The sequence below is a fragment of the Buteo buteo genome, chromosome 4, assembly GCF_964188355.1.
Source record: "Buteo buteo chromosome 4, bButBut1.hap1.1, whole genome shotgun sequence".
NCBI classification, from domain to species: Eukaryota; Metazoa; Chordata; class Aves; order Accipitriformes; family Accipitridae; genus Buteo; species Buteo buteo.
In genome coordinates, this window is record NC_134174.1 from 48,458,323 (window position 1) to 48,481,935 (window position 23,613).

Here is a 23,613-nt window from a genome sequence, read left to right on the forward strand (position 1 = left end):
AACGCTGGTTTAGCTAATCCCACAATCAGAATCAGTTCTCTTTTAACAGAGCACTTTCAAAAGCAAGAAGTTAAACATGAGAGCAAGACAAGAGGCAACCCAGACTCTAGAGAGACCTCTGTTTATCCACAGGAAGGGAACAATGGTACTTTGTGAGTTAATTTGGGATGCTCAGGGGTAAAACAGTTATGAAGTCATATCAAGAAGTGTATGTAGTCATACACTCTCTGAGACAGCCATGCTTTCTCAGTTGGGATCAAGTCATCAGCCTGAGACATTTCCTATTCTCTCCCAACCACAAGGATAACTTTTGCTTGACAAAGGAATCAGCTGTCCCCAGCAGCAGACACTGTTAGATGGCTCTAACAGTGATGAATTCTTCTAAGCTTCCTTGTCAGGCCTTGTTTGCAGGTGGCCTTTGAGTCAGAGGGTGTCAGAGCAAACCAGCACAGCAGGGGGCACTCAGCAAAAACGACTGGGAGGTTAATTTTAGTGAAGTCTTAAAAATGTTAGGAATTGCAAGCCTGATTCCTTGAAGTGTTGGGACTTAACAAGAACACCTTGAGTGGTGTTCTCCCCACTCTGCTCTGTGCAGCCTTCTGGTGTTTTATTCAGTTATTTCAAACCCTCCTCTGGTGTTAAAGCCTTTGAAACAACTCCATTCATCTCCTTAACACTCTCAAGCAAGGTCTCCTCTCTGTTTTCAGCTTTCAGTTCCTCTGCCACCAATCTTGCCTTTTCCCTAGAATACACTTTAAAAGATTATTCTTAAAGTTTGCCATCACTTGACCCTGTCTGAGCAATATTACATTTCCAATTATTCTACCCTGTGTAACACACTGAACTTGCTTCCTGTTTCCTTTACCCAGAGCTCCTATGATTTAAAAAAAACAAACCCTCCCCTGCCTCCTTTCTGAATTCCCCTCTCTCTCCATTTAGCCAAGATGAATGAATTTTTCATCTGTTCAGTTCTTGTTCTATAATGAGATATTCTTACTTGATTTTCTGACGTCAACCATCCAGCCCAAGACTGTGAAAAAGCATCCTCTTCTGACTGTCTGTATTGTGGTAACTCAATACAACCCCAAAATGTCAGAGAGCATCCTACACAACAGAGACTGGAGCCTAGAGGATTTACAGGAAAAACTGTGGACATTGCAGGTGGACACTGAGCTGTATTTGCGCAGCGTCCGTTTTGGGTACTTCCATGGTCATTCCTATGAATCACCTGCTGATTGTAATTTGCTTCCTCCCAGCACAACCCTCTCTGCCTAGCCTTGCCCAGAGGCAAGCTGAATGACTGAGAAATGACAGGGGTGAAAGAGGAAGGGGTGGGGGAGAGGAAGGAAATATGTGTTGCACGAGTAGTATGAATGGAAAGGGGCAAACACACCGTGATATGGGTGAATAGGCTGGGACAGGGACATCTGAAATGGAGGGGGTGGGTGACAGGAGAGCAGTCCACAGGAGGGCTGTGGGAAGAGGGGAATTGGAGGAAGATGTACAGTCCCTGAGGATGGGCTGAGCAGCAGTGCAGGCACAAGCCTGGCTTTTGAGACTCTTGGGGCTTGGTTCTGAGAGTCAGCAGCTGGAGTTACACCATTTGACACCTCCATAGCCTCCACAGGGCACTCAGGTGGATCTTGCCAAGCCCTGCTGCTGCCCTCCTGCCTCCCGACAGCCTCCCTCTGTCCCGCTCTGAGAGGCAAGTCATGCCCATCCTGCCAGCCAGATACCAGTAACTACTCACCAGACGGCTCCAGCTGAAAAATCCTATTCCTGGATCCGCAGCTGTACCATGTGCCGCTGAGCCACTGCTCTGCTCCACCTCGGAGATGGACACACTTCACACAGTGACAGTAATACTCTTTCAGATGAAAATAAGGTTTACAAGAGCAAGGAAGTTATTTTGTAATTAGCTTGAGTGCCTGAACCCAAGATGAGGAGCACTTTTTAACCAGCAGCCAGATGACTCTACCGGCTCTGTTTCTTAAACCTCCTATCAGCTTTTCATCCCAGAGACTGTCAGTCAAACAGCAGGCCCTGGAAACTATCTTACCATCTCTTCAGCATGGTGTGTTTCTATAGAGGTCTTGCTGGTGGGTTTGCAAACTTCATGTAAATAGCTTAATTTACTACAACCAGACTTGCTTCACTAAAGGAATATAGGACAGAGCCCTTTGTTTTGCATCGGAGGCACCTCTTTAGGGTTGCAGTATTAAGATTTCCTCCCCTTTCTTACCTAAAAGAAAATTAAAAACTAATCACTCCTTAAAAAGAAATATAAATTACTTTCTTTGAGCTGCCTTCTGTCTGTTACAGACACAACTTTCCAGATCTTATTTGCTCTTTGGCATTTATACTTCTGTTATAAGCTTTCTCACACCACGCAGATAGCTGTTTTCCTTGACCTACTGGTGCTAGAAACCTATTCAAGAGAAACTGCTGAAGACTTCCTGTTCTGAGGCTTGGTCCTGGCATGAAAACATACATAGCACTGAAATCATGCTCATGAGATCTGCAATGAAGGCTTGTCCTGGTTTTGGCTGGGACAGAGTTAATTTTCTTCTTAGTAGCTGGCATAGGGTGTTTTGGATTTAGTGCGAGAATAATGTTGATAACACACTGATGCTTTAGTTGTTGCTAAGTAGCACCTATCCTAAGTTAAGGCTTTTTCAGTTTCCTGTGCTCTGCCAGCAAGCAGGTGTACAAGAAGCTGGGAGGGAGCACAGCCAGCACAGCTGACCTGAACTAGCCAAAGGGATATTCCATACCATAGAACGTCATGCTCAGTATATAAACTGGGGTGTGGTGTGGTGTGGCTGGGAGGGGCAGATCGCTGCTTGGGCATCTGTCAGTGGGTGGTGAGCAATTGCATTGTGCATCACTTGTCTTTTCTTCAGCTTTTTTTTTAAAATATTCCTTTTTATAACAATTATTATATTATTATTGTTATTATATTGTGTTTTACTTTAGTTATTAAATCATTCTTACCTCAAGCCACAAGTTTTACTTCCCCATACCCACCCACCCAAGTCTCCTCCCCACGTCACTGGGAGTGGGAAGGAATGAGCGAGCGGCTGCATAGTGCTTAGTTGCTGACTGGGGTTAAACCATGACAAGGCTAAATGCAGCCATCCACCACTCCACACTTACACAAAATTATTTTTCTTCTTAGAGGAGAATCATAGTAACTAGCATCTTCTGCTCTGCACCTCTGCATAGAAACCGATGTGTGTGAGAACGCTGACTTCAGACATGAAGCATTCATAGCAACACTCAGTGTTGATTCCAGAAGCTCCAGATTTTAAGGCCCACAGGAATCCTCTCTCCCCACTTCCTGCATGGCATAAGCCAGAAAATTCTCCCCATGATTCCTGCATCTGAGCCCAAAGCACCTGCATGGTCTATCTTCTCACTGCATCGAAGGACTCGCCCACTTATTCTCATGGTTACCTATCCCTTTATCATTATGAATCACTTTAACATCAAATTGTCATGGGATGCTACTCTGCGTTGGCCTGCCACACTGAAGAGCCATCAAGTTCCGTGTTTACTCCAGTGAAAGTAACTCTGAACATCATCTTGACACTGGAGAGCTCAATTTTTCTCTCACATGGGCCTCTTAATGCTTTTTCAAACAAAATGGATACTATAATGGTTTTGTTTTGTTCTGGTTTTTTTATAGAAACACTTTATTGCTGCAGTCAATAACCCTGTGTATCACACACAAATAACCAATTACAGTTTAAGAAACTAAAAATAATTCTGCAAGTGGTAATACTGAGAAAACAAACACACATGAAAGGATACAAAACTATACATTTAAGTTACTAGAAATTTACTAACTAAAAAATTCTGCAGAAGTGTGAAGTGTCTTGTATAAACTATACAACACATGCCAGTGTAAAGTTGTTTAACGTTATACAATTACCTATCTACAAATGTTTTACCTAAATACAAGATCAGCTGCAATTTTTAAACAGTTCTTCTACACAAAGACAAGTGCTTTCAGTACTTCATTGGAATATACAGACACTGCAATATCTCAAAACTAAAAAATAATCACAAAATAAAAACGTCCTGCTTAGAAGTTTTCTTTGCATATCTAATATAACGCTGTGAAAATCCAGCCAGCAATATCCTTGCTTTTGTATTTGCCCTGTTTCACCCACATTTGAGAGGAACCCAATGCAGAGTCACCGACATCCCTTTCATTGCTGGCCACAATCTCCACAGCGGACTACCCCAGAAATCTGTATCTTAACACACTTCAGCTTTAGGAGAAATTTGGACCCAGGTCCAACTTTGTAATAGATACTTACCCAGCCAAACACAGGGCAGAAGCAACCAGCTCCCAAGTGTGGCCATATCCATGCATCACTATAAAGGTTTCTGAAGAGTGGCACCCCAAGCAGACCCCTTCCTTACAGCCACTAGTGGGACTGATGCTCTGATCAGTACAGGGGATTGGCAGAAGTGGGCTTGGACATGGAGTTACCATTGCTTCCCAGGACCTCCCAGGTACAGCACAGAGGCCTAGCACTTCTCTAACCCCTTGCAGGCTCAGTGTAACCTTCATCGAATCCCTCCTGCTGAAGCAAAGCCCATCTCAATGATGTTCAACCACAGGAAGCTGTCCTCAGGTCTGGCCATCTCTTCAGAACACAGGGCAACATTTAAAACACCACCCCTGCTCCCATAATACAGGGTTACAGTTGAAGAAAGTCCTGAGAATTCACAGGAATTTAACATCTCATGATCTCTTAAATGAGATCAACCTTCTGCAGCACACACCTGTATTTCTAACATAATGCATGTTCATGACCTGGCAGATATACCAAATACGACATGGTGGGGAAATTTCCTTGGCACAGCTGGTGCTTTTTTGGACAGGATTTAAGTCAATAGAACGGGAGTCTGGTCAGATGTCTAGGGCATGGGACATACCAGCAAAGGCTCTGGCAATCTAGGGAAGGGATCGTGGTAGATGGCATTAAGCCTATACTCCCTCATACTTAAATTCTGGTCTCAGAAAAGTCCCAAGTAACCTGAACTAACTTTGGCCAAGGAACAAGGACCAAAAAAAGTCAGACTTCTATTTCAGTCATTTCAAAAGCTGCCAGAAGGAAGTGTTGGAAAGCCTGGCCTGACAGGGGGTGGTCATTCCCCTTACTGACATATGGGTGGGAAGGACAGATATCACCTGAGCTAGCATCAGTGCCTCCCAGCTGGAAGCTGAAAACAAGTCAACAGTATCTCCTTGAGGAGAAAGAAGGGAAAAGCACCGTTCAGCCTTCTCACACCGTTTGATGGCACCATGCAGAAGCGAAGAACTGCAGCTCCAGAAGCCCACTGTTAACACCAAGCAAGAATCAGCATGAAAAGTATGACCAGCATAAATGAAAACCCCTTACAGATGGATCTTTTCTGCAGCCATTTCTGGTATGAGCATTCCTAAGCAGTATAAAGAGTTTAAATATTAGGCCTTAATTTTCCTTCAGAAAAGACCTGCTGGGAGAGGGAATGGTTAGCAGCAACACTGGCTAAAACAGTTTCATCCACAAATATTCTTCCCTAGATGATTTTGCTGGAGATGACTTTTATTCCTAAATTAAGATACGCAGGAGCACAGCAAAAGCCTTCAGCATCCTGAATACACTGAACACTAGCTGGCATGTGCCACATGGAGCTTCCAAAACACCACATGAGATTTCACAATGTTTCACCAAGAATCACGTGTGACAGTGACTGAAGCAGGACCAGCACGCTGCAGTATGCCACATCGGCACTTGTCAGAACATTGGTCAGGCACCAGGGCCTCTCTGGTTTAAGCTGGAGAACAAGCAGGTTTCACACCTGAACTTGTCCATTTTCATTTCACCTGCTGGCCACAGATTGGATGAGAACGCTCACAGCATCAGTCGGCAGCTGATTCTGTGCACCTCGCAGCTGTAACGTGAGCATCTCGCAGACATGTAAGCCTTGTGCACTTGGGCATTTCAGAAGAACATGATGAAGGTGTGCAAGACCTGATATTTAACCCACCTGAGTTTACCTAGTAAACCTTTTCACAGAACAAAATAGAAAATAAAACAAGACAGTGTATTATCTGGGTTCTCGTAATAGAAGAGGCTCACCCACAGCAGAGTTCAGGAAAGGGCCCGAGTAATTGCACTTTAAATTATGGCAGGCATAGGCAACAAACTCTACCTGCGCATGGTCATGAAGACTGCTGCCCCGATACTAGCAGGGTATGCAAGGTTTGTCTGCCTGTATCATGTAAGCATGGGACATCCTGACACCTAGCACAGTACGCAAACCCATGCCAGTGCAGCTTTGCTACGACTGCCTAGAGGTCTGGGTATTTTAAAACATCCCAGGAACAAGGTACCATGTTGTTGTTCATGACGATCACAGCCACTAAGCTTCAAGCATGAGATGATGCAGAAGCACACACGCACACACACGTTTTTCCTCCAACAGCTCTTAGAAACTACTGTCATGTGTTCTCTTACCATAGCCCCTTCTCTGCCTTCTTTTAAAATACTAATTTAGAAATAAATTAATACTACATTTTAAGGAAAAAAAAATCACTGATCTCTTACTGTTATTCTTTGGGAAGTCTTAAAGCAACCACTTTTATTATGAAAAGAACTTGCCCAATGAAAGTTGTACTTGAAAAAGACTAAGTAAAACCTGAACCAAAGCTGGGGATTTAGTTCAGTATCTCAACAAGAAAACTGAAGCTTTTACCTAACTGAGAAGTCCAGGCAACTTCTACTAAGACCAACCAGAAGATTATCATTGACTTTACAGAGATTTAGATAGAGCTCAGGTAGGGAAAGTCAGCTTTCAAATGCAGAGGCCTCATGTGCTGACTTTTCATGGGGCTTCATTTCTGCTCCAGTCACACTGAAACTTTGGTTAAATGAGGGCTTGAAGCTGGACAGTGGTTCAGTGAAGCAGATTGGTTAAGCGAATTAACAGCACACACCCTAGGCTTTCAGCAACTCTGTCTAAAGTCCTGCAAACAGATTTTAAAGCTGTCCCTCTCTTTTCATTAAGGCTGACTGATTAAAAAGCTAGTCCCAAATTCAAAAGCACAGACAAAACTATTCTCTGACCATGTAATGCATCACACCAGGACTAAAACCAGGCAGGTATTTTTACACTCATCCGCTTAATGCAATATTTATTTCCTAGACTTTGATCTCAGCATCTCCTCTGACAATGTCAAATTCTTGGGTAATTCACACATGACACAGCACTAAAGAAGGAAAACCAATTTCACCTGTATTGACTAAGTATCTTTTTTTCCATAACAGCTCACATTTTTACCAATATAGCAAGAAACCCTTTGCCAATGGTTTGGAATGAAAGTTACATCAGGTATATATGTGCAGGTGTGTTGATGGTCTGACCTGTTGGAAAAAAACCACCCAAAACCAATCCCCCAAATACAGCACTGAAACCATTACGCATTGAAAATGAACACTGTACACATCCACTTTTCCCCATACACAAATCATAAGTGCAATACCCTTTGAAAAAAATTGCTCCTCAAAGGAAACCCAAAGAGGCAGAGTTTTTTAGTGTTATGTTTAGTAAGATAATGTGGGCATGTGTTGGAAATCACAGGTTGGAATTTTTTTTAACTTTTTTTTTTTATAAGGCAAGAGGTTTATGTTCCAGAAGAATAGAGGGGGTAAAGAATGAAGAAATGTTTTGAAAATGACACATTCTTTCAAGTTTCATTCTCATTTGACACACATATTACAAAATAAAGATTTTTAAAAGTGCTATATGCTTTGTAAGTCTCATCACAATATGTAAAGCAAAATTTTACACCTGCTGCCTAAGAAAAAATGTTAGTGGCAGTGTTAGCAGTAGATTAGACTCTTGCTCTCTCATTTCCCTCAACATCTGGGACAACCTCCTTCAGCATGCTACAGAACAAACAAACAAACAAACCCCACTCTACACATATTCCAGAATCATTTAGAGCCATCTTCTAAAGTAACAGACTCCATGAAGTTGATGACAGTTCACTAGCGGCTTGCTTGATACCAAACCCAAGGCTCATTCTACCCACTATCCTGTGGCTCTTTGATCAGCCAGTATGAGAGACTAAACATTGAGAGGTATGCAGCCATGATGACATTGACAGATATGCCAAGGGATTTTAAAAAAATTCCAACATAAAACAAATGTAAAAAAATTCATCCGCCAGCCCTCAGCTGTTAGCTGATTTTAAAAAGGTAGAGCAGTTTGCAGTAAACAATGATATTTTAAATCTTCAAGGACATACAGAAACAGCCCTCCCACCCAGCAATCAGACGTGAAGGATTTCTGCAGCACAGTCTTCTGGCTCTGTGTAATGTGAAGAGTTCGTGTCTGAATGGTGAACCCCAAGCATTTCTTTACTTTCCAAGTTTGGCTCCATTAGTGCAGGTTTTTCAAAAATATTCTTTTTGCTAGTTTCCGGACAGTTTTGTACATATATTACTCGGTTATAAGCTTTAAGTCTCTTCCACAGCTGTACGTACACTTTGCATTGTACATACATGAACAGAAGTCCTCCAGTGAAACCAATAGCCACAACCACCAGCTTAGTCCAAAATGGCCACTCTAGAATCCCTGGAAGAAAGGAAATAAAAAAAAGAAGAAAAAGGACCTGGTCAATATTGGCTTGACTACATTGGATCTCTCAAAAACATCCTGTAAGGAACCTGTCAGAGTTTGGGCCATGGAAACTATTCTTATTTTGCCATTTTTCATTTGGCCTTTTTTTTTTTCCCCCTTCAAGTCAAACACATGCAGACTTCTACTTCACATATCACATTTATTCTCACCCACCAGAGCAAAACCAAAGCAATTGATTCTCAGTGTCTGAGCCCTTGTGCAGCACAATTACAGAGTCAAGGCAACAGCCAGTAATACGTTTAGGTCCTTTTATACCTGTTTTTAAACAAAAATTGGATATGATTATGAAAGGGATTCTATGGCATCATTTCCTCTTCATAGCAGGAGATTCAACTCAGTGACCTAGGAAGTCTGTTCCACTCTGTGATCACACAGTACACAGAGCCGTAGTTTTTAAACTCAAAAGGGAATGATTGTTACCATCTAGCTTGACATGTTCGTTATGCAGACCAGACAATTTTATCTGCATTAGACCCAGTAACTTGTAGTTGAACCAGAACATCTCTTCTGATGCAAAACTGCCAGTGTTGGAGAGGCTGAAGCGTTCTGGCAACCTTACCTTCTGTCATTAAAAATGACCACCATTACTTTTCCTGAATTTGTCTAGCTTGAAATTTTAGATACTGGATCTTGTTACATCTCCATCAACTACTTTTAAATGAGAGACTATTCATTTTATACAACTTCTGCTTATATAGGTTCTGTATTCATGCAGCCTCTCTCCTCTTTAAAGATAAGCAGCATCATAAGATGCATATGAAACCATGCTGAACCACGCACTATCAGGTTTCTCAGAGAATAAAATCACGGCCTTCCAAGACTTCAAAGTTTTTACTGAGATACAGGCCAGTGTTCTTTTGGAAATGCAAGGTAGCATGGGAGGAATGAAAATATTTTAGTCCCAAAATACAAAGGGCACTGCAGCGTGACTACTGATGAAATCCCACCCATGATTAATACCTGAACCTCTGATTCACAGGTGAGCTATCTGATGCCATCTGTTGGCAGTGATAGTATATGCTTGCCCCTGTGCAGACATGAATGTATACCCAGCACACTCCCCACACCTCCCAGCTCATTACAGCACTCCCCAGATTTAGTATCCAAATGAAGGAAGCAAAAGAGGCACCATAACACGTACTAAATATTCACACTATTCCTCCTATTCATGTTCATCTAATATATTTATCGGCTAAAATAACCTGGAGACAATAAATCTTTGAAAGCATATGCCTTTCATTATCATATGGAAACCTTATGCTGAAAGACCAACAATTTTCACTGTACATGGAAGAGGTGGGGTTGGATGGAACAGAAACTAAAAGATTGCGTTCCAAGCAGCTTCCTGAAGTCATGAACGATCAAACTACAGCCCAAATGAGAAATGACAGCAAAACTCTTCAGTTTGAAGTGTGATTCTGCTCTGAAGAGACTGTAAGAGGTCTGTGGATTTGTAGATTTATTGATGCTTAGCCACCTCCCCAGATGATGCTCTTCAATCAGCAGCAAAACATTTTCCACCTGCATGTCTAGTTGGCATGCAATGCTCTGTGAGCAAGGACAACTTGCCCTCTAATGGCTCCCAGCCTTGGTAGATACCCTGTCCCTTCTATCCCCACCTTCAGGGACAGCTCAGCTGCCTGAGAAACAGTTCTGTGATAGCTGCAAATTTGCAGCCCAGCATACCCAGGTAAAGAGATTTTAGTTTGCTAAGTTTACAGCTGGCATACTAAAGAAAACCTACTATTCAAGAAGTTAAGACATCCCTGCAGTGGGGTGGCAGCCACTACATGAATTGCAGTGCACCTCATCTCAGTTGTGTGAACTGGAGTCCTAAGAATCAACCTGAATTTCTTCTGCTTCAAGCACAACCACTCATAAAAATTTCTCCAGTCTAACATGGCTCTCACAGGAAACTTGTGCTAACCCACCTCACAGATGACCGAACGGAAAGTAAACTCTGTTGATTTATCTCAAAGATTTGAATTTAGGTTCCTCTTACTTCTCTTTTTAAAAACCGTTCTGGTTTTGCCCAGTTAAAAGGTAGCCACAGCAGCAAACAAATGCTTACGTCCTTATCTGCTCAGTAAGTGTTCCAATTCAAGACTAAATTAGCTAAGGCAGAGTAATTTTGTGTCTGGCTACAGTGGATTAGCTCTCATATCTATGCGTTTCACAAGTGCAAACTAAACTGACTGAAATAGACTTACAAAGCACCCAAAGATGAATTTACACTGATTTAACTAAATCATTTTAGAACTGTGCTTTTAAAGCAACCCAACCTCAGGCTAAAGCTGACTAGTTGTGTAAACATTACCTGCACACTCATGCTCCGCATCCTCTGCATTCAGGATAAATAATTATTCCGAGACTAAGTGGGAAGATAAGCAAGTAACATACCAGTAGTCTGTCCCTGTTTAATCTCTTCAGCGGTCCTGTCTATCAGGACATAGAGAGACCACACAACACAGGTGATGGCAATGATATGGAATGTTACAGAGCACATGATCTTCCTCCTCTCGCTGGCCGTCATCTGCAGCTTCTCCCACTGGCAAGAAACCCGGAAGCAGAGCAAGAAATTAGGTGTTTATTGTAGTTACTAGAGAGTATAAAAAGAGAACGTTAATAAGAACAAAAATCAGGCAGGAGACCAGTTTCCTCCTAACACGGATTTTAAAAGTCAGATGGCATTATGGCTCTGACCACAGCACGTGTGCGATGGCTGGCAGCTCGCCCTGCTCCGGTGAGAGCCATCCTGGCACCGGAGGGGACCCCCAGCGCCAGCTCCCATCCGGAGCCTTGGCACGATGTCATCACACCCTGCTTACCCACCCAGGGGCAGCTCCAGCACAGAGGGACCCTAACACAAAGCCTTGTGCAGCACAAGCAAGGCAGCTCCTTCGTGTGTTCCCCACTCAACAGCGGGTACCCACAGTCACAGCTGAGCATTGTGAGTGGCAAAGGGCACCCTTGCTCAGGCAGGTGTCCAATAAAACACTGCCATAAAAGTGGTACATGATCTGATTGACCAGCGCGTGTAAGACATCTCACGCTGAGCTCTGTTAGAGTCCCTCGGTGCACAGTCAAAGCTGTTTAGCCCTCAGCTCAAGGCTGTTTAGTTCTCACCTCCTACCTCTGGGGGTTTCATTCAATCTTCACATATATTTAACATTACTTACAGCAGCGACACCCATACTTTATTTTCAGTGTTTCAAATGCACTTAAATACATGTGCCTTAAGAATATACAGTAGAACTGGGATGACAGTTTTTGTAAGTGAGAGGATGCAGCAAATTAAATCCCCAGCAAATTAAATCCCCAGACCTGCATCTATCAATAATGTTTATACAGCCCAAATAGAAACCAAAGTCATGTCGCTGTCATTTAAGAAAGATACAAAGAAACTAGAAAATTATTATAGATGCTTCTAATATGCAAGGAATTGTTCAAAACCAGCTTTTAGTTTTTTTACCTGAGACACCCAGAAGCTTTTTTTTTTTAATTATTTTTTGGCAATTTCCCCTATGTATATGATGAAAGTTTTTGCATGTGGGATACACATCCCTCAGCAGGTCTGCTTGGAACAGAGAGTTGATGGGCTTGTCTCACACTTTCACAAAATATATGCTGGGGCACATGTGTTTCTAGAGAGGTGCATGTGATGTCTCCTAGAATAATTTGTAGAAAAAGAGGACTTTGAAAAGGAGGAATAATGTGGAAGAGAGCGAGGATGACCTGACTAGTATAATTGAGATCACCCATTATGTTGAATTATTCTTGCCACTGCTACAAATACAAGAATGATTGAAACATGAAACAGACTTTGTGATCATCTCTGTCTTGCCAACAGTTCTGTGGCAGTCTCTGTCTTGCCAACAGCTCTGTAGGCATCCAAATCTCATCATGGCACATGAATTGAAGACTTCCAGTAATGACATGCTAGACTCATGTCATGCTAGAAAGCTACATTCTTTCACTCTTCTTAGAAAAAGATGGGACAAAACATTCCCTTTGGATGTTGTATTTTAAACAGAAAATTGCTTTGGCATCTAAACAAAGGTGTTTACTTTTGATAAAAAGTATAAACTAATTAATTAATTTTGTCAAAAACTAAGCATGTGAAATGTATTTGTGAATGCTTTTACAGAGCCACGAGGACTTGTGTTATGACTAATTTATATTTCTGTTTTCTGCTCCACACCTTGAGCTCTTCTGCTGGACAACACCTCCTGTGAACTGCTGGCTCCACACCAACCAACCTGCACCACCTCCTCTCTTCAAGAGATATGACTGCACAGCAAAAGAGAAGATATTCTGCAAACTATGCATTAGCCCAGAGAGGAAACTAGAATCTGTAGGTCCTTGCTGCATTATTCCAATGACACATCATGTGGCATTTTCCAGTTAAAATACTCAGCAGTTCTGGGTTTTTGAAGTGTTGTTAAAACAAAAAAAATCAGTAGCGAATTTAGATTTAATGTCTTCTTTTTCTCCATTGAAATCTTAAAATGGAGCATCCCTCTCTTGTCGCACCTCATCTTCACTTGGACCGTGACACATTGTTGTTTCTCATCCTCTTGCCTTAGTAACAGCAGCTGAACAGCCCAATGCTGCGATACAACCTTAAGATGCTGAGGAAGTTTAATTCCATTTCTACCCTACAGACAAGGGCAAGCCCTATTATTTGTCCCATCCTGTTCATAATTACCAGTTCCAGGCTGTTTTCTCCTGACTGACAGGATAACATAAAGGCTGAGTTGAAGATACAGAGGCAACTTATCTTCTGGCTGCAGCTGAACCTCTAAAAAGACTCTTTAGATATATTTGAGACATAAATTCCTTCTTCTCCTTCTGTTTATGGCTCTGTCCCTACCTTCTGGCATCTGGTCTCTTTCCCACAGGTGACCTGTTCAGATACAACTAATGATGCTGAGTGACTCATTTCTGAAGGTGCCGAACAGCTTTTTCTCACAGGGCACAAATAGTCAGAAAATGTCTCCCACCCACTCCAGGCAGAGAAAGCACAGAAAACAGCAGCTATAGCAACTTTTTTTTTACTTGGGATTCTCTAGAGTAATTTTTTTAATGTCCTATGGCTGGGCTGTGCAAAGTATTGTCTGCGCAGATAACAGCCTATGACGGCCACTATTGCAGCTCACAGGTACTACACTCCATGCCAAGGGGCTACCAAGGAAAAACCTGTGGTTCTTAGAAGGCAACGATTCACTGCAGTCATAAGCAGACGTTGTCCTATCAACTGGTTGTGCTAAGCTATATACTTTGCAGACTGTACATCTCTGTAAAAAAATAACAGGTATTTGAAATCTGGTCTATTTTCTGCTGGGAGTCACTTTTAGGAAATGGACAAGTTCTCATAACAGCTTTTGGATGGCTGCAGTCCAGACTTCCCACCCTACATAATTTAGGCTCATCATAATTGAATTTAGTGTTTCTCATTTTATTTTAGTTCCAGATGGAGGTTATTGTTACTAACCTCTTCCACTTTGGTAGACATGGCAAGATTTGTCTGTGCTAAGAATACCAGTGACTTCCATCTCAAAATCCTGATTGTAAGGAACAATTGAAATTGAAAGCCCAGAGGATGTGGGAGAACAAAAAGGATACAAGCGCAAAACTGGCCTTACAATACAAGTAGCATTTAATATCTATACTTGTAAGTCACCAGATTTATGAAAGGTACTTTTCTAAAAAACAAAAATACAGGTTCTAGCAACCTGAAGTACTAAAACCTAGTCATTCAATGTCTAAGAAAAGGTAAAAATGAAAACACATTTATTGGTGAACCTTCTTCTATTTACACTGTGATATTTTCACTAAAATAGGTTTGCTTCTTTAAAAAGAAAAAAAGCTACAAATTTTAACCAAATTACACTTAGAAAGTGTGATTTAAATTAAGTTTAACCTGAAATCCTCATATTTTCAAGAGAATTTAAAAGCCACTTAAGATCTTGGAGCAGCAAACTAAAGCAGGTAACAAAAATACAAAACTCCATATTTAAAAAAAAATGGGTATAACTGCAGAGCAAATACCTTTGTGCATCAGCTCTAAAATGTAACTTTAAAGAAAAAAATCAGGTTGCTGCATGCACATATGTATATATGTGTGTGTATGTACATACATGTACACACAGATTGCTGCCAGGCTACAATAGCTAACTCTCAGAGCTGGATTCCACTGATGTTGAATTTGCCAGGCTGAGTGTTAACTTAAATCCTTTTGCACCTATACAAAACTGACCAGACTTACTAAGGAGCCAGAGAAACATTATAAATATGTGGGGAGTGCTGCAGGCTCATGGGCAAGGACAGCCTCTTTTCAGAGTGGATCTGTATTTAACAAAGCATTTCCTTGGGAGAGCAGGTCTTGTGCCTACCTTTCGCAAAGGCTTCAGTTTTGTCTCCATGATGAACTCATACTTGCACAGTTCACAACATCGCGTATCTGAGCTCTTGATCCATTGCTGCAGGCAGGCTTGGTGCACAAAATGAAGACTTCCCGTACAGTGACAGGGGGTAATCAAAGGGCTCTCATCATCTCCTTCACAGTGACATATCCTGAATCAGAAGCAAAGCTGCTCATTAGGAGAAGAGGAAGCAGAAAGGATGTGGAAGAGGCATGTAATATCTGTGATCACACACGGTTGTCCATTGAGGATCCAGAGACATACATATCAAAGGCATGTGTTCCATAAAGGAGCTAAAACTAAAGAACTCCATTGCTGCGCAAGCACACAGACAGGCACAAAATAGTTGAGCACAGACACTGCTAACTAGACAGCTGCTTTCTAATAGATGAGGCGGACACACAGAGCCTGACAGAAATACAATATCCAAAAGAAAAAACAGGGTAAGAAATGACAACGCTTCATCTAGAACAATAGCACTTAACTGAAAATAGCAATTAAACAGATCAGACATCACTTCCCAAGACAAAATATGCACAGAGAGGTACAGCTACTCATGGATTAGGATCTGAAACAGAAGATAAAACAAAATTCCCAAACCAATGGGGAAACAGCCCACCCCAGTATCACGAAGAGTTAATTTAGACAGCCTGGATTTTGCACAAGAGAAGTGATTATTTCTAGTGCCAATTGCTAAGAGACAGATCCACACTGCAAAGCTGCAGCACGGAATCTCCCCAAAATACACATACTCTAAATGGACTAATGTTTTTGCTTTCCAGTTCTTACTTTGCAAGAGCTGCTAAGGAAGCATCAGCTCTGCAAAATTCCCCATTTCCCTCACAGTCTAACTGTGCAGACAGCAAGGACACCCGATATAGTGTTACTAGGAGGTGCTGGCATTTAATTTCCAGCTTCAATTTATACAGAACCCTTGGGTTGCATCAAACATCACTAAGTCCTTCTAACCATGTGGAAGAGGTCATGAATTGAAAGGGGGTGGTAAGGAGCTCAGGGAATGAATGTAAGTTACTAAGCATATGTGAAGTACATCCTGGCATGCTGCCATCCCTGTCTATTACTGAAATCTCTTACTGATGTGTAGCATCTTGCCTCTTGCGACCTTGCTGATAGCTGGCAAGTGGAAATGAAGGTGTGGGTGGATTACAACAGCATCTTGTTGATGACAAGCCAGTACAGAACTAGATTTTGCTGGTAATGAGGGGGAAAACAAATAATATTGGCAAGTACTAACAAAGCCAGCTTCAGAAAGTGCTGTCAGGGAAAAGAAAGGTTAGGACAGTAAAATGCTAGGTAGAGGGTTGGGACGTTTGCTCCTGTACTTGCTGACTCCTGCTCCTCAGCCACATTTTGGAGCTGGGATAGGGCAGATCTGCAGACAAGTCAGCATGAAGACAGTCCAGAGCTAGCTGTTCCCACTGCCTGTGCACATGATTAATCCTCTGTAGTTGGAACAAGGACACCCATCCTTTTTGGATCTCACACTATGGACGTCACACAGGCCCACTGCTAACACTCAGCACTCAGATCCCCCTGTCGACTAAGGCATCCAGACTGCCCTTTACAAATAAAAGAGTGTGGTGGGATACAAACTGTGAGGAAAAGATGGGAAAAAAATAAATTTTAAGCTATATTGACCTGATCTCAGAAGCAATTTTCACACAGTGTTCTCCTCCTGATTCCCCACCCTCCGACCAAACCAGCAGTGACTGTCAGGACAACACATTGCTCATTAAAAGCTAAGACATGTTCAGCTTGGCCTTTAATATGCATAGCTGATTCTCTCCTGATATTCCCAGTCTGGGCACTGATAACAGAAAAATACCATCTCAGAACCCCAAACCTGAAACAAATTGCAAGAGAATTTATTTGACTCCAAAGGAAATTCTTTTGCTTAGTAGCCTTATTATGTGCATCAGAGGGGTGCAGGACAGCAGAGAGAAGGCTGCATGCTTCAAATCGCACATATTAAAGCAAGGTGACAGGGTGAAAGAAAAGACAGAAACAGCACAAAGGCAGGGGAAAGCAGAACGGTCACCACCGCACATGGGAGGGCTTGAAGGTAGGTGGTTCTCTGGTAAACCAACCTGCAGGTATCCCCCGATGTGGACACAGGGGAGAGAGGGGGGAATTTTTCTGAGAGGGGGGAAGGGCAGTCAAGGTCACTGTCCTTCTCAACTGAACAGAGTGGTGCCCGTTGCTCTTTGGTTTTCAATTTCACTGAGGTGCTGTCCTCAAAGACGTCATCGTCTCCCATATCATCAGAGCAGAAGTCCGTGCTTTCCACCAGCACGCTGGAGGATTTCTCAGCTTGGAAGTGACTGGAATAGCTCTCCAGTTCGTGGAACTTATGCAGGCTGCTGGTGCTGGAGGTGTGGGAGAAGGAAAAAAGGTAACGCAACAGTTTTTTGCTCCTTGAGGTGTCATGGTCCACTTTGTCCTCCAGCAAGGGGATATGTACAGCGCTGTGGTTCTCTGCTCCTCCTGATGCACTCGAGTAGTTGGAAAGGGAAGGGATATAGGAGTGCTTAGAATTGCTAAAAGAAAGAGGCCTGAGATTCAGCGGTTTCCTCTCTTTAAGATGAAATTTGTTAATCCTTAAACACTGCTCTTGAGTCGGGGTCAATTTGCCTTCTGAGCGTGTTCGCTCCACATAGTCAAAGCACTCACTGGTGCTCTGTGCCTTCTGGTCCACGTCATTGAGGGACTTGGAGAATTTCAGAGTGCGGGTGGGCTTTACATTCTTAGCAGACCTGAGTGCCTGGCCCCGATCCTGCCCACGGGAGTTTCTCTTTGCTGCATGTAACGTGTCCTGACAGATTACTGTCACAGTGACCCCTTGTGTCAGAGGGCTCTGGCAGTGAGGATTTTTCAAGACAACAGCAGACTGCACTGGACTGTGATGACAACACTCAGAAAACACTGCACTGGAACTGCATGCAGAACAGTGGAATAAAAGCACAGAAAGTAAAAAACAATTACATAAGAGAACACATATAATTAAAAGTGAAGAAATGAGAATTATGGCTAGTGTGGGAATGGCAAACATAGCAGGGCCAAACAGTCAGTGGGATTCAATGAAGCAGTGTTAGACAGCAGTTGAGTCAAACAAATGGGATGCTTCATATGGGAACCCCACATCGCTTACTTCCCCACACACGTGCTTTTTCAGTTGTTTTTTTTTTTCTTAATTTGAACCTCACACGAGCCTCACTGTAGCCATGCAAACAACACACTTTACCTGCAGATGTCCTGGTTGGATGGTGTAACAGAAGTCCGAGAGAAGCTATGAGGGGCAGAGATAGAGGTTGGACTTCCAGCCTGCAGTGAAATTAAAACAAACAAACAAAAAGAAGCAAGTCATAAGTTGCAAGAGTTTGGTATGCACAGCAATCACCTTCAGGATTAAACACAGCATATGGAGTCAGATATCACTCTACATCAGATATTCAAGGGCTAGTTGCATTAAAGTGGCTTAACTGTCAAATGCTAGAAAGGGAGGTCATACAGCCTCATCCTGGGAAAAGTTGTAATCAGAACAGAAACGTCTTCCCCCAAGGTCAAATGCAGCCATCTCTGGAGCGGAACCTGCCAGCTGTCAAACATTGCTCAGAACAATAGCTCAGGAAATGAGCAATGCTATGGTAATTAGAATAATTAGATGTAGGTGTGTGTATAGACTGGTTGGAATTTAGCTACCACATAATAGCTAATCCTTCCACTTATAATGATGACAAGAGATTAGAGGCTTGGGGCTTTTTTTTTTTCACAAGACAGAACTGTCAGTAATTCAGTAGCTCAAACACTATTTGGGGACTTACTTTCCATATTAGCATATGCACATGAGCACCTGCCAAACCAGACCATTCCCTGAAGTACTCTGTACTTTGCAAGGCCTTTCACCCAGCTCTTACTCTGACAGGGTCTTCCACCTACTTGGAGAAGAGGTGTGGCAGCAGTCACGTTTGTAAGACCCAGCAAGAGCACAGTGAGAAATAGAGTAACTGAAGAATTCAGAATTCAGCTGAACTAATTCAAAAAAATAGAGCTAAGCTCTTGGCATATTTCACACTTAATAGACAAGCCTCTAAAATCAATATAGTAAGAACCATCATTGTCTCAGAGCTGGGACTTGATGGGCTATTATCATAGGCCTTTTCTGCCGCTATATTCTGGGGGTCACTAACAGAAACTTCTCGACTCTTCCTAGAAGTTTTGGTGAGGAGAAGACCTGTATTGATAACCTCATAATAGAGAATCTTTAAACCTGGTTCTTCGATGTTCCAGAGCTGCTGGACAGGCTGTGCCGCTCACCCACTGCTGCAAAACACCGCCTGCATTTCAAAATTCAAACAAAGGTTTACAGCTCTTTTGATCTGCAAAGCAAAACCTGAAACCCAGGAAGGAGCAATGCAATGAGCGCAAGTGTAACACCACGCTGGGCTGCACAAAAACCAGCAGAGCCAGCACAGACCTGGGCCAGGCAAGCACACAAAGCCAGACTAGGAGAAACCTCAGGTCACGAAAGGTGCGTTGCCACAGAAGCACGCTGTGCCCAGCCCTGTACTTTAGCTTGAGACGCCAGAGCTAGCTCAGTCATCAGTGTTTTGACGATCTGCTCGTGGTGCAACACACACACACTGCATCTGTCTCACTTAATTTATTAAAAGCCCCTATGGTATATTTCAACAAGGCCACTGCAGGCTTTTACATTGTCATAACAAAAGCAAGGTTCCTTGTCACACAATATACTCTTCTTTCTTTGTGAGAGAAGATGGGTGTACTAGAACACACGTGTTACTTTATAAATACAAATACAACCATCATCTTCCATGTTACAGGACTCATTTGTTAAGGTTTTGTTTCTCTAGCCAACAGCACTACAGAGAGCAATGTATCTGGCCTCACATTGGGATGCCTCAGGTGCACCAAACCTGAAAAAACAGGTATCCATTTACAGCTGGGTCTGCAAGAGTCAAGGGCAAGACTTACACACCTCGATCCGTAGCAAGACACTGTAACTTATTTCCCATTCTACCCAGCTAGGTACATGTATAGAATAAAACCCAAGAGAATAACCTTGGGCCAGAAAGCAAACTGAACTATGTTATGACTGTGACAAAACAAATGAAAGACTTAAATATAAATTATTGGCTTTATCCTGGAAACTATGGTTCTTTACATTTTACACCACTTGCACATGCTAATGATATAGGATGCTGATCATGCAGTAAGGCGAATTCAGCTATTACTTGAAAATTTGCTCTCTATTTAATGCTTAACCTCACCTAAAAGCAGGTACATCTCTGACTTCAAAACCTATCTTTTAAAGAGTTTGCGCGGTAATTACTTTTTTTTTAAAGACAGACTGGCAAATTAGTGAAAGACCTGACACACTATAATCTGCTGCTATAATTACACAAATGAAAATTAATAAGACTTAAATAATGAATTATTTTAAAAGACACATTTAGCAATCTTCTAAAAACAAAATATTGAATCAGTAAAACAGCATGTTGCATTCTGCCATGGAAACAGAGCCCTATATTGCTGGAACTGAAGTCACAAATCAATTAATAAATCTGTCTCAGGTTTTATGTTATGAGCAAATCACAGAAGGCAACCTGCTTATAATGAATCCAATCTCTCTACTCCTTCACTTTAGCAATGAAGCTTTCCAAAAAAAGAGACAGCAGTATATATGATGTGACAATCTAATAGCAGATGACTAGACTCAATGATCCAAAATTTCCCTTCTGAAACCATGTTACTTGTTTCTTGATCTAATTGCCTCGCACCAAGACAGTGTCAAAGTCTCACCACTTGGGATACCAAAAGGCTGCGACAAACAAGAAATTGTGGAATTTCATTTGCATTTGAAGCTTACTATTCTCTTTCTAGATGCCAGCACTGTTCAGGACACCTTGCGAAAAACCCTCATCTGAGGCACATTTCCTTTTCCTCCTATCTTCCTGCTTAAAAACAGGAGGTCTGTTGCTCCATCTTCATACGTAATGCAAGTGCAACCAAAATATGAACAGAAGTTAACACGCTTGGAAAGGCACCACAATGTGGAACAACAAAACAGTGGAGAAGTTACGCCCCACCCTCAGTTTAAGCTAAGGTAAGCTGTGGCTACCACCAAAAGCCATGGTTCAATGAGCCTCCAGTCTCTCAGTCTGCCCTCCCTTCCTCCCATGCTTTTTGCTTATGAAACTATTTACACAACTGCATTACAAATCAGATTAGGATAGCGAGGTGGGGTAAAACTAACCACTTCTTTTACTGAGCTTGATTAATGCCAGTCACTTCCCTAGCTTCAGCTGCTGAAGGAACATCAGTTGGTTAGAGCAATAAGCCTCTAATGGCAAGGCACAATGCACTGACAAGAGAAGAGCATAGTAAAATGCAAGGTGCTGCCAAGAGCCCAAGAAGTAAGTTCTGCCAGTTCTAGAAGCAGAGGTGCATGCAGCTGATGCTGGCCAGTCCACACATCTTGGCTGGGTTTACCGACTCGGATACAGCAGCTATCAGGCAGAGAGGTGCCACAGAAAAGAAGAAACACTGGCAGCCTTGGGCCAGAAGAGGGCAAGGAAGAGGCAATGTGATGGTTGAATGTAACAGAGAGGCGGATCCAGCTAGCTTGGAGCTCTGACGTTGCTCCCATCCAAGGCTCAGCCCTGAAGAGGCTGGGAAAATAAGCAATCAAAGCCTTCACCACACTGTAGCTTCTGGCACACACACCATCCTTAATGCCCCAGCAGCAGCCTCACAAGTAGCAGCACCTTTGGTTGAACCAGCCACTTATGATGGCAATAGCAGTAGTAGGTTTTAAAGCACTCCTTGTCATAGGAGGTTTGTGCCATGCTCATTATGTGATGGGTAGCCTAAGCCTTGACAGCCTGAATTCGACCCTTCCAACCCCAGAATCACTTGCTGAATCTCTGTGGACTTTCATGCCTTTCACATGGAGAAATATCACCTCCAATGACAAGCCTGGGAGCTATATGCTAAGTGAGTTACCCTGTACAGCCCGACTGGTTGCCTAAAGTAGCTCAGGACTAAAGGTCAATAGTTAGTTAATTGTGTATACTGACATTCCCATCTAATGCAATTCAGTGAGGTCACAGTGTGGCCTTCCGCACTGGTGTTTAGATAATCACAGAGACTCTGAAAGTAGTAATCCTTGGAAGCCTACAGCTCTCTGGAGGGTTGCCATCAAGAAGATATCTATCTATCTATCTATCTATCTATCTATCTATCTATCTTATTTTATATATGTGTGTGTGTGTGTACGTGCATGCGTGCATATATATATATATATATGTACATATGTATCTATATGTATGTGCTGCCATAGCTGGTCTCATTCTGCCCCCACTCCACAAACAGTGTGATCTGTTGGTGGAGAACTCGGTGCCTTTCTGATTACCTACCTGTGATTACAGACTGCACACCAAAACCAAAAAACCCACCCTGCCTCAGAAAATAAAGTCATCTTTGAAGTGAGCCATAGTGAACATGTCAATGGCTTGGGTATATTCCAAGATAACCTGGTTATCTGAGAAGGCACTTCTGGGTGTAGTTGCTGTTGTCTCACTCTGGGCTGCATTTCAGTACTAGCAATTATACCTCATTGTAAAGAGCAGGGCCTGTCACATTCTGAAAACCTTATCAAATTATTAATTGAAGGTAAAAAGTTAGAAACTACTTAAGTCCAGAAGAATTCCTCCACTGATTGGAAGTTTGAAGGAAGCAAAGAAAGGTTTTCCTGCACACCTGCAAACTTCATCATTTCTAGGTGCCATATGAATAGGACCAGTACTGTGACCCTACTATTTGTGCTACAAAAACACCTAGAAGTCTCAGCTAAGGACCTGGAACTAACATACTAAGCACTATACACATTTAATAATAGAGCACACCTCTCCTTTGGGCAGACAAAGGGTTAGAGAAAAGCAGCACAATTTTAAAGTCTTTTACTCAGGAGAAACTGCAGCACAAGGAGCTTCAGACAAATACAAATTTAGCAATAGAGCAAGGAGCCAAACACTCCACACCCCAAATTCCAACCTCACATTTTGATTATGGGTTTGCCTTTATTTTACACTGTGATGAACCCACTTCAAAACTATGCTCTTCTGCTGGGCTAAAAGAAATATATATAAAATAAGAGAGCAATAAAAATCCTAAAAGATAGCTGCACTTACTGTCAAAAAGACTGATGCTAAAAGACGTCCCCAACACCACTAGACCATTGCAGCAGTTTCTGTCTGCCTCCGTTCCCCGTTAGAATGACAGGAGCACAGCGATGGTATTCTCTGCTAAGCCAACCCCAACCACCTCCAGTCCCTCTGGGGATTAAAGAGACACAGCTAATCACACTTAAGTGTTAGCTAAGTGGAGACGTCTCCCACCACTGCCCCGCAGTTGTCCTGTCCCAAGCACAACCACTGATTGA

General features: G+C 42.4%; 1 protein-coding gene across 4 annotated transcripts in view; it reads right to left on the reverse strand.

Annotated features, from left to right (window-relative positions):
- Positions 1 to 7,271: 7,271 nt before the first annotated feature.
- MARCHF8 (membrane associated ring-CH-type finger 8) overlaps positions 7,272 to 23,613 on the reverse strand; it is a 99,255-nt gene continuing 82,913 nt past the window's right edge. For 3 of the 4 annotated variants that reach the window (XM_075025943.1, XM_075025945.1, XM_075025944.1), the window contains 5 exons: positions 18,394 to 18,473; positions 17,240 to 18,085; positions 15,102 to 15,282; positions 11,107 to 11,254; positions 7,272 to 8,640 (listed from right to left, as the gene is read on the reverse strand). In XM_075025943.1, the coding sequence (XP_074882044.1) occupies positions 8,336 to 8,640; positions 11,107 to 11,254; positions 15,102 to 15,282; positions 17,240 to 18,085; positions 18,394 to 18,473 (1,560 nt within the window). In that variant the 3' untranslated portion in view covers positions 7,272 to 8,335. The remainder of the gene's footprint in view (positions 8,641 to 11,106; positions 11,255 to 15,101; positions 15,283 to 17,239; positions 18,086 to 18,393; positions 18,474 to 23,613) is intronic. The other variant, XM_075025946.1, reaches the window with a different exon arrangement.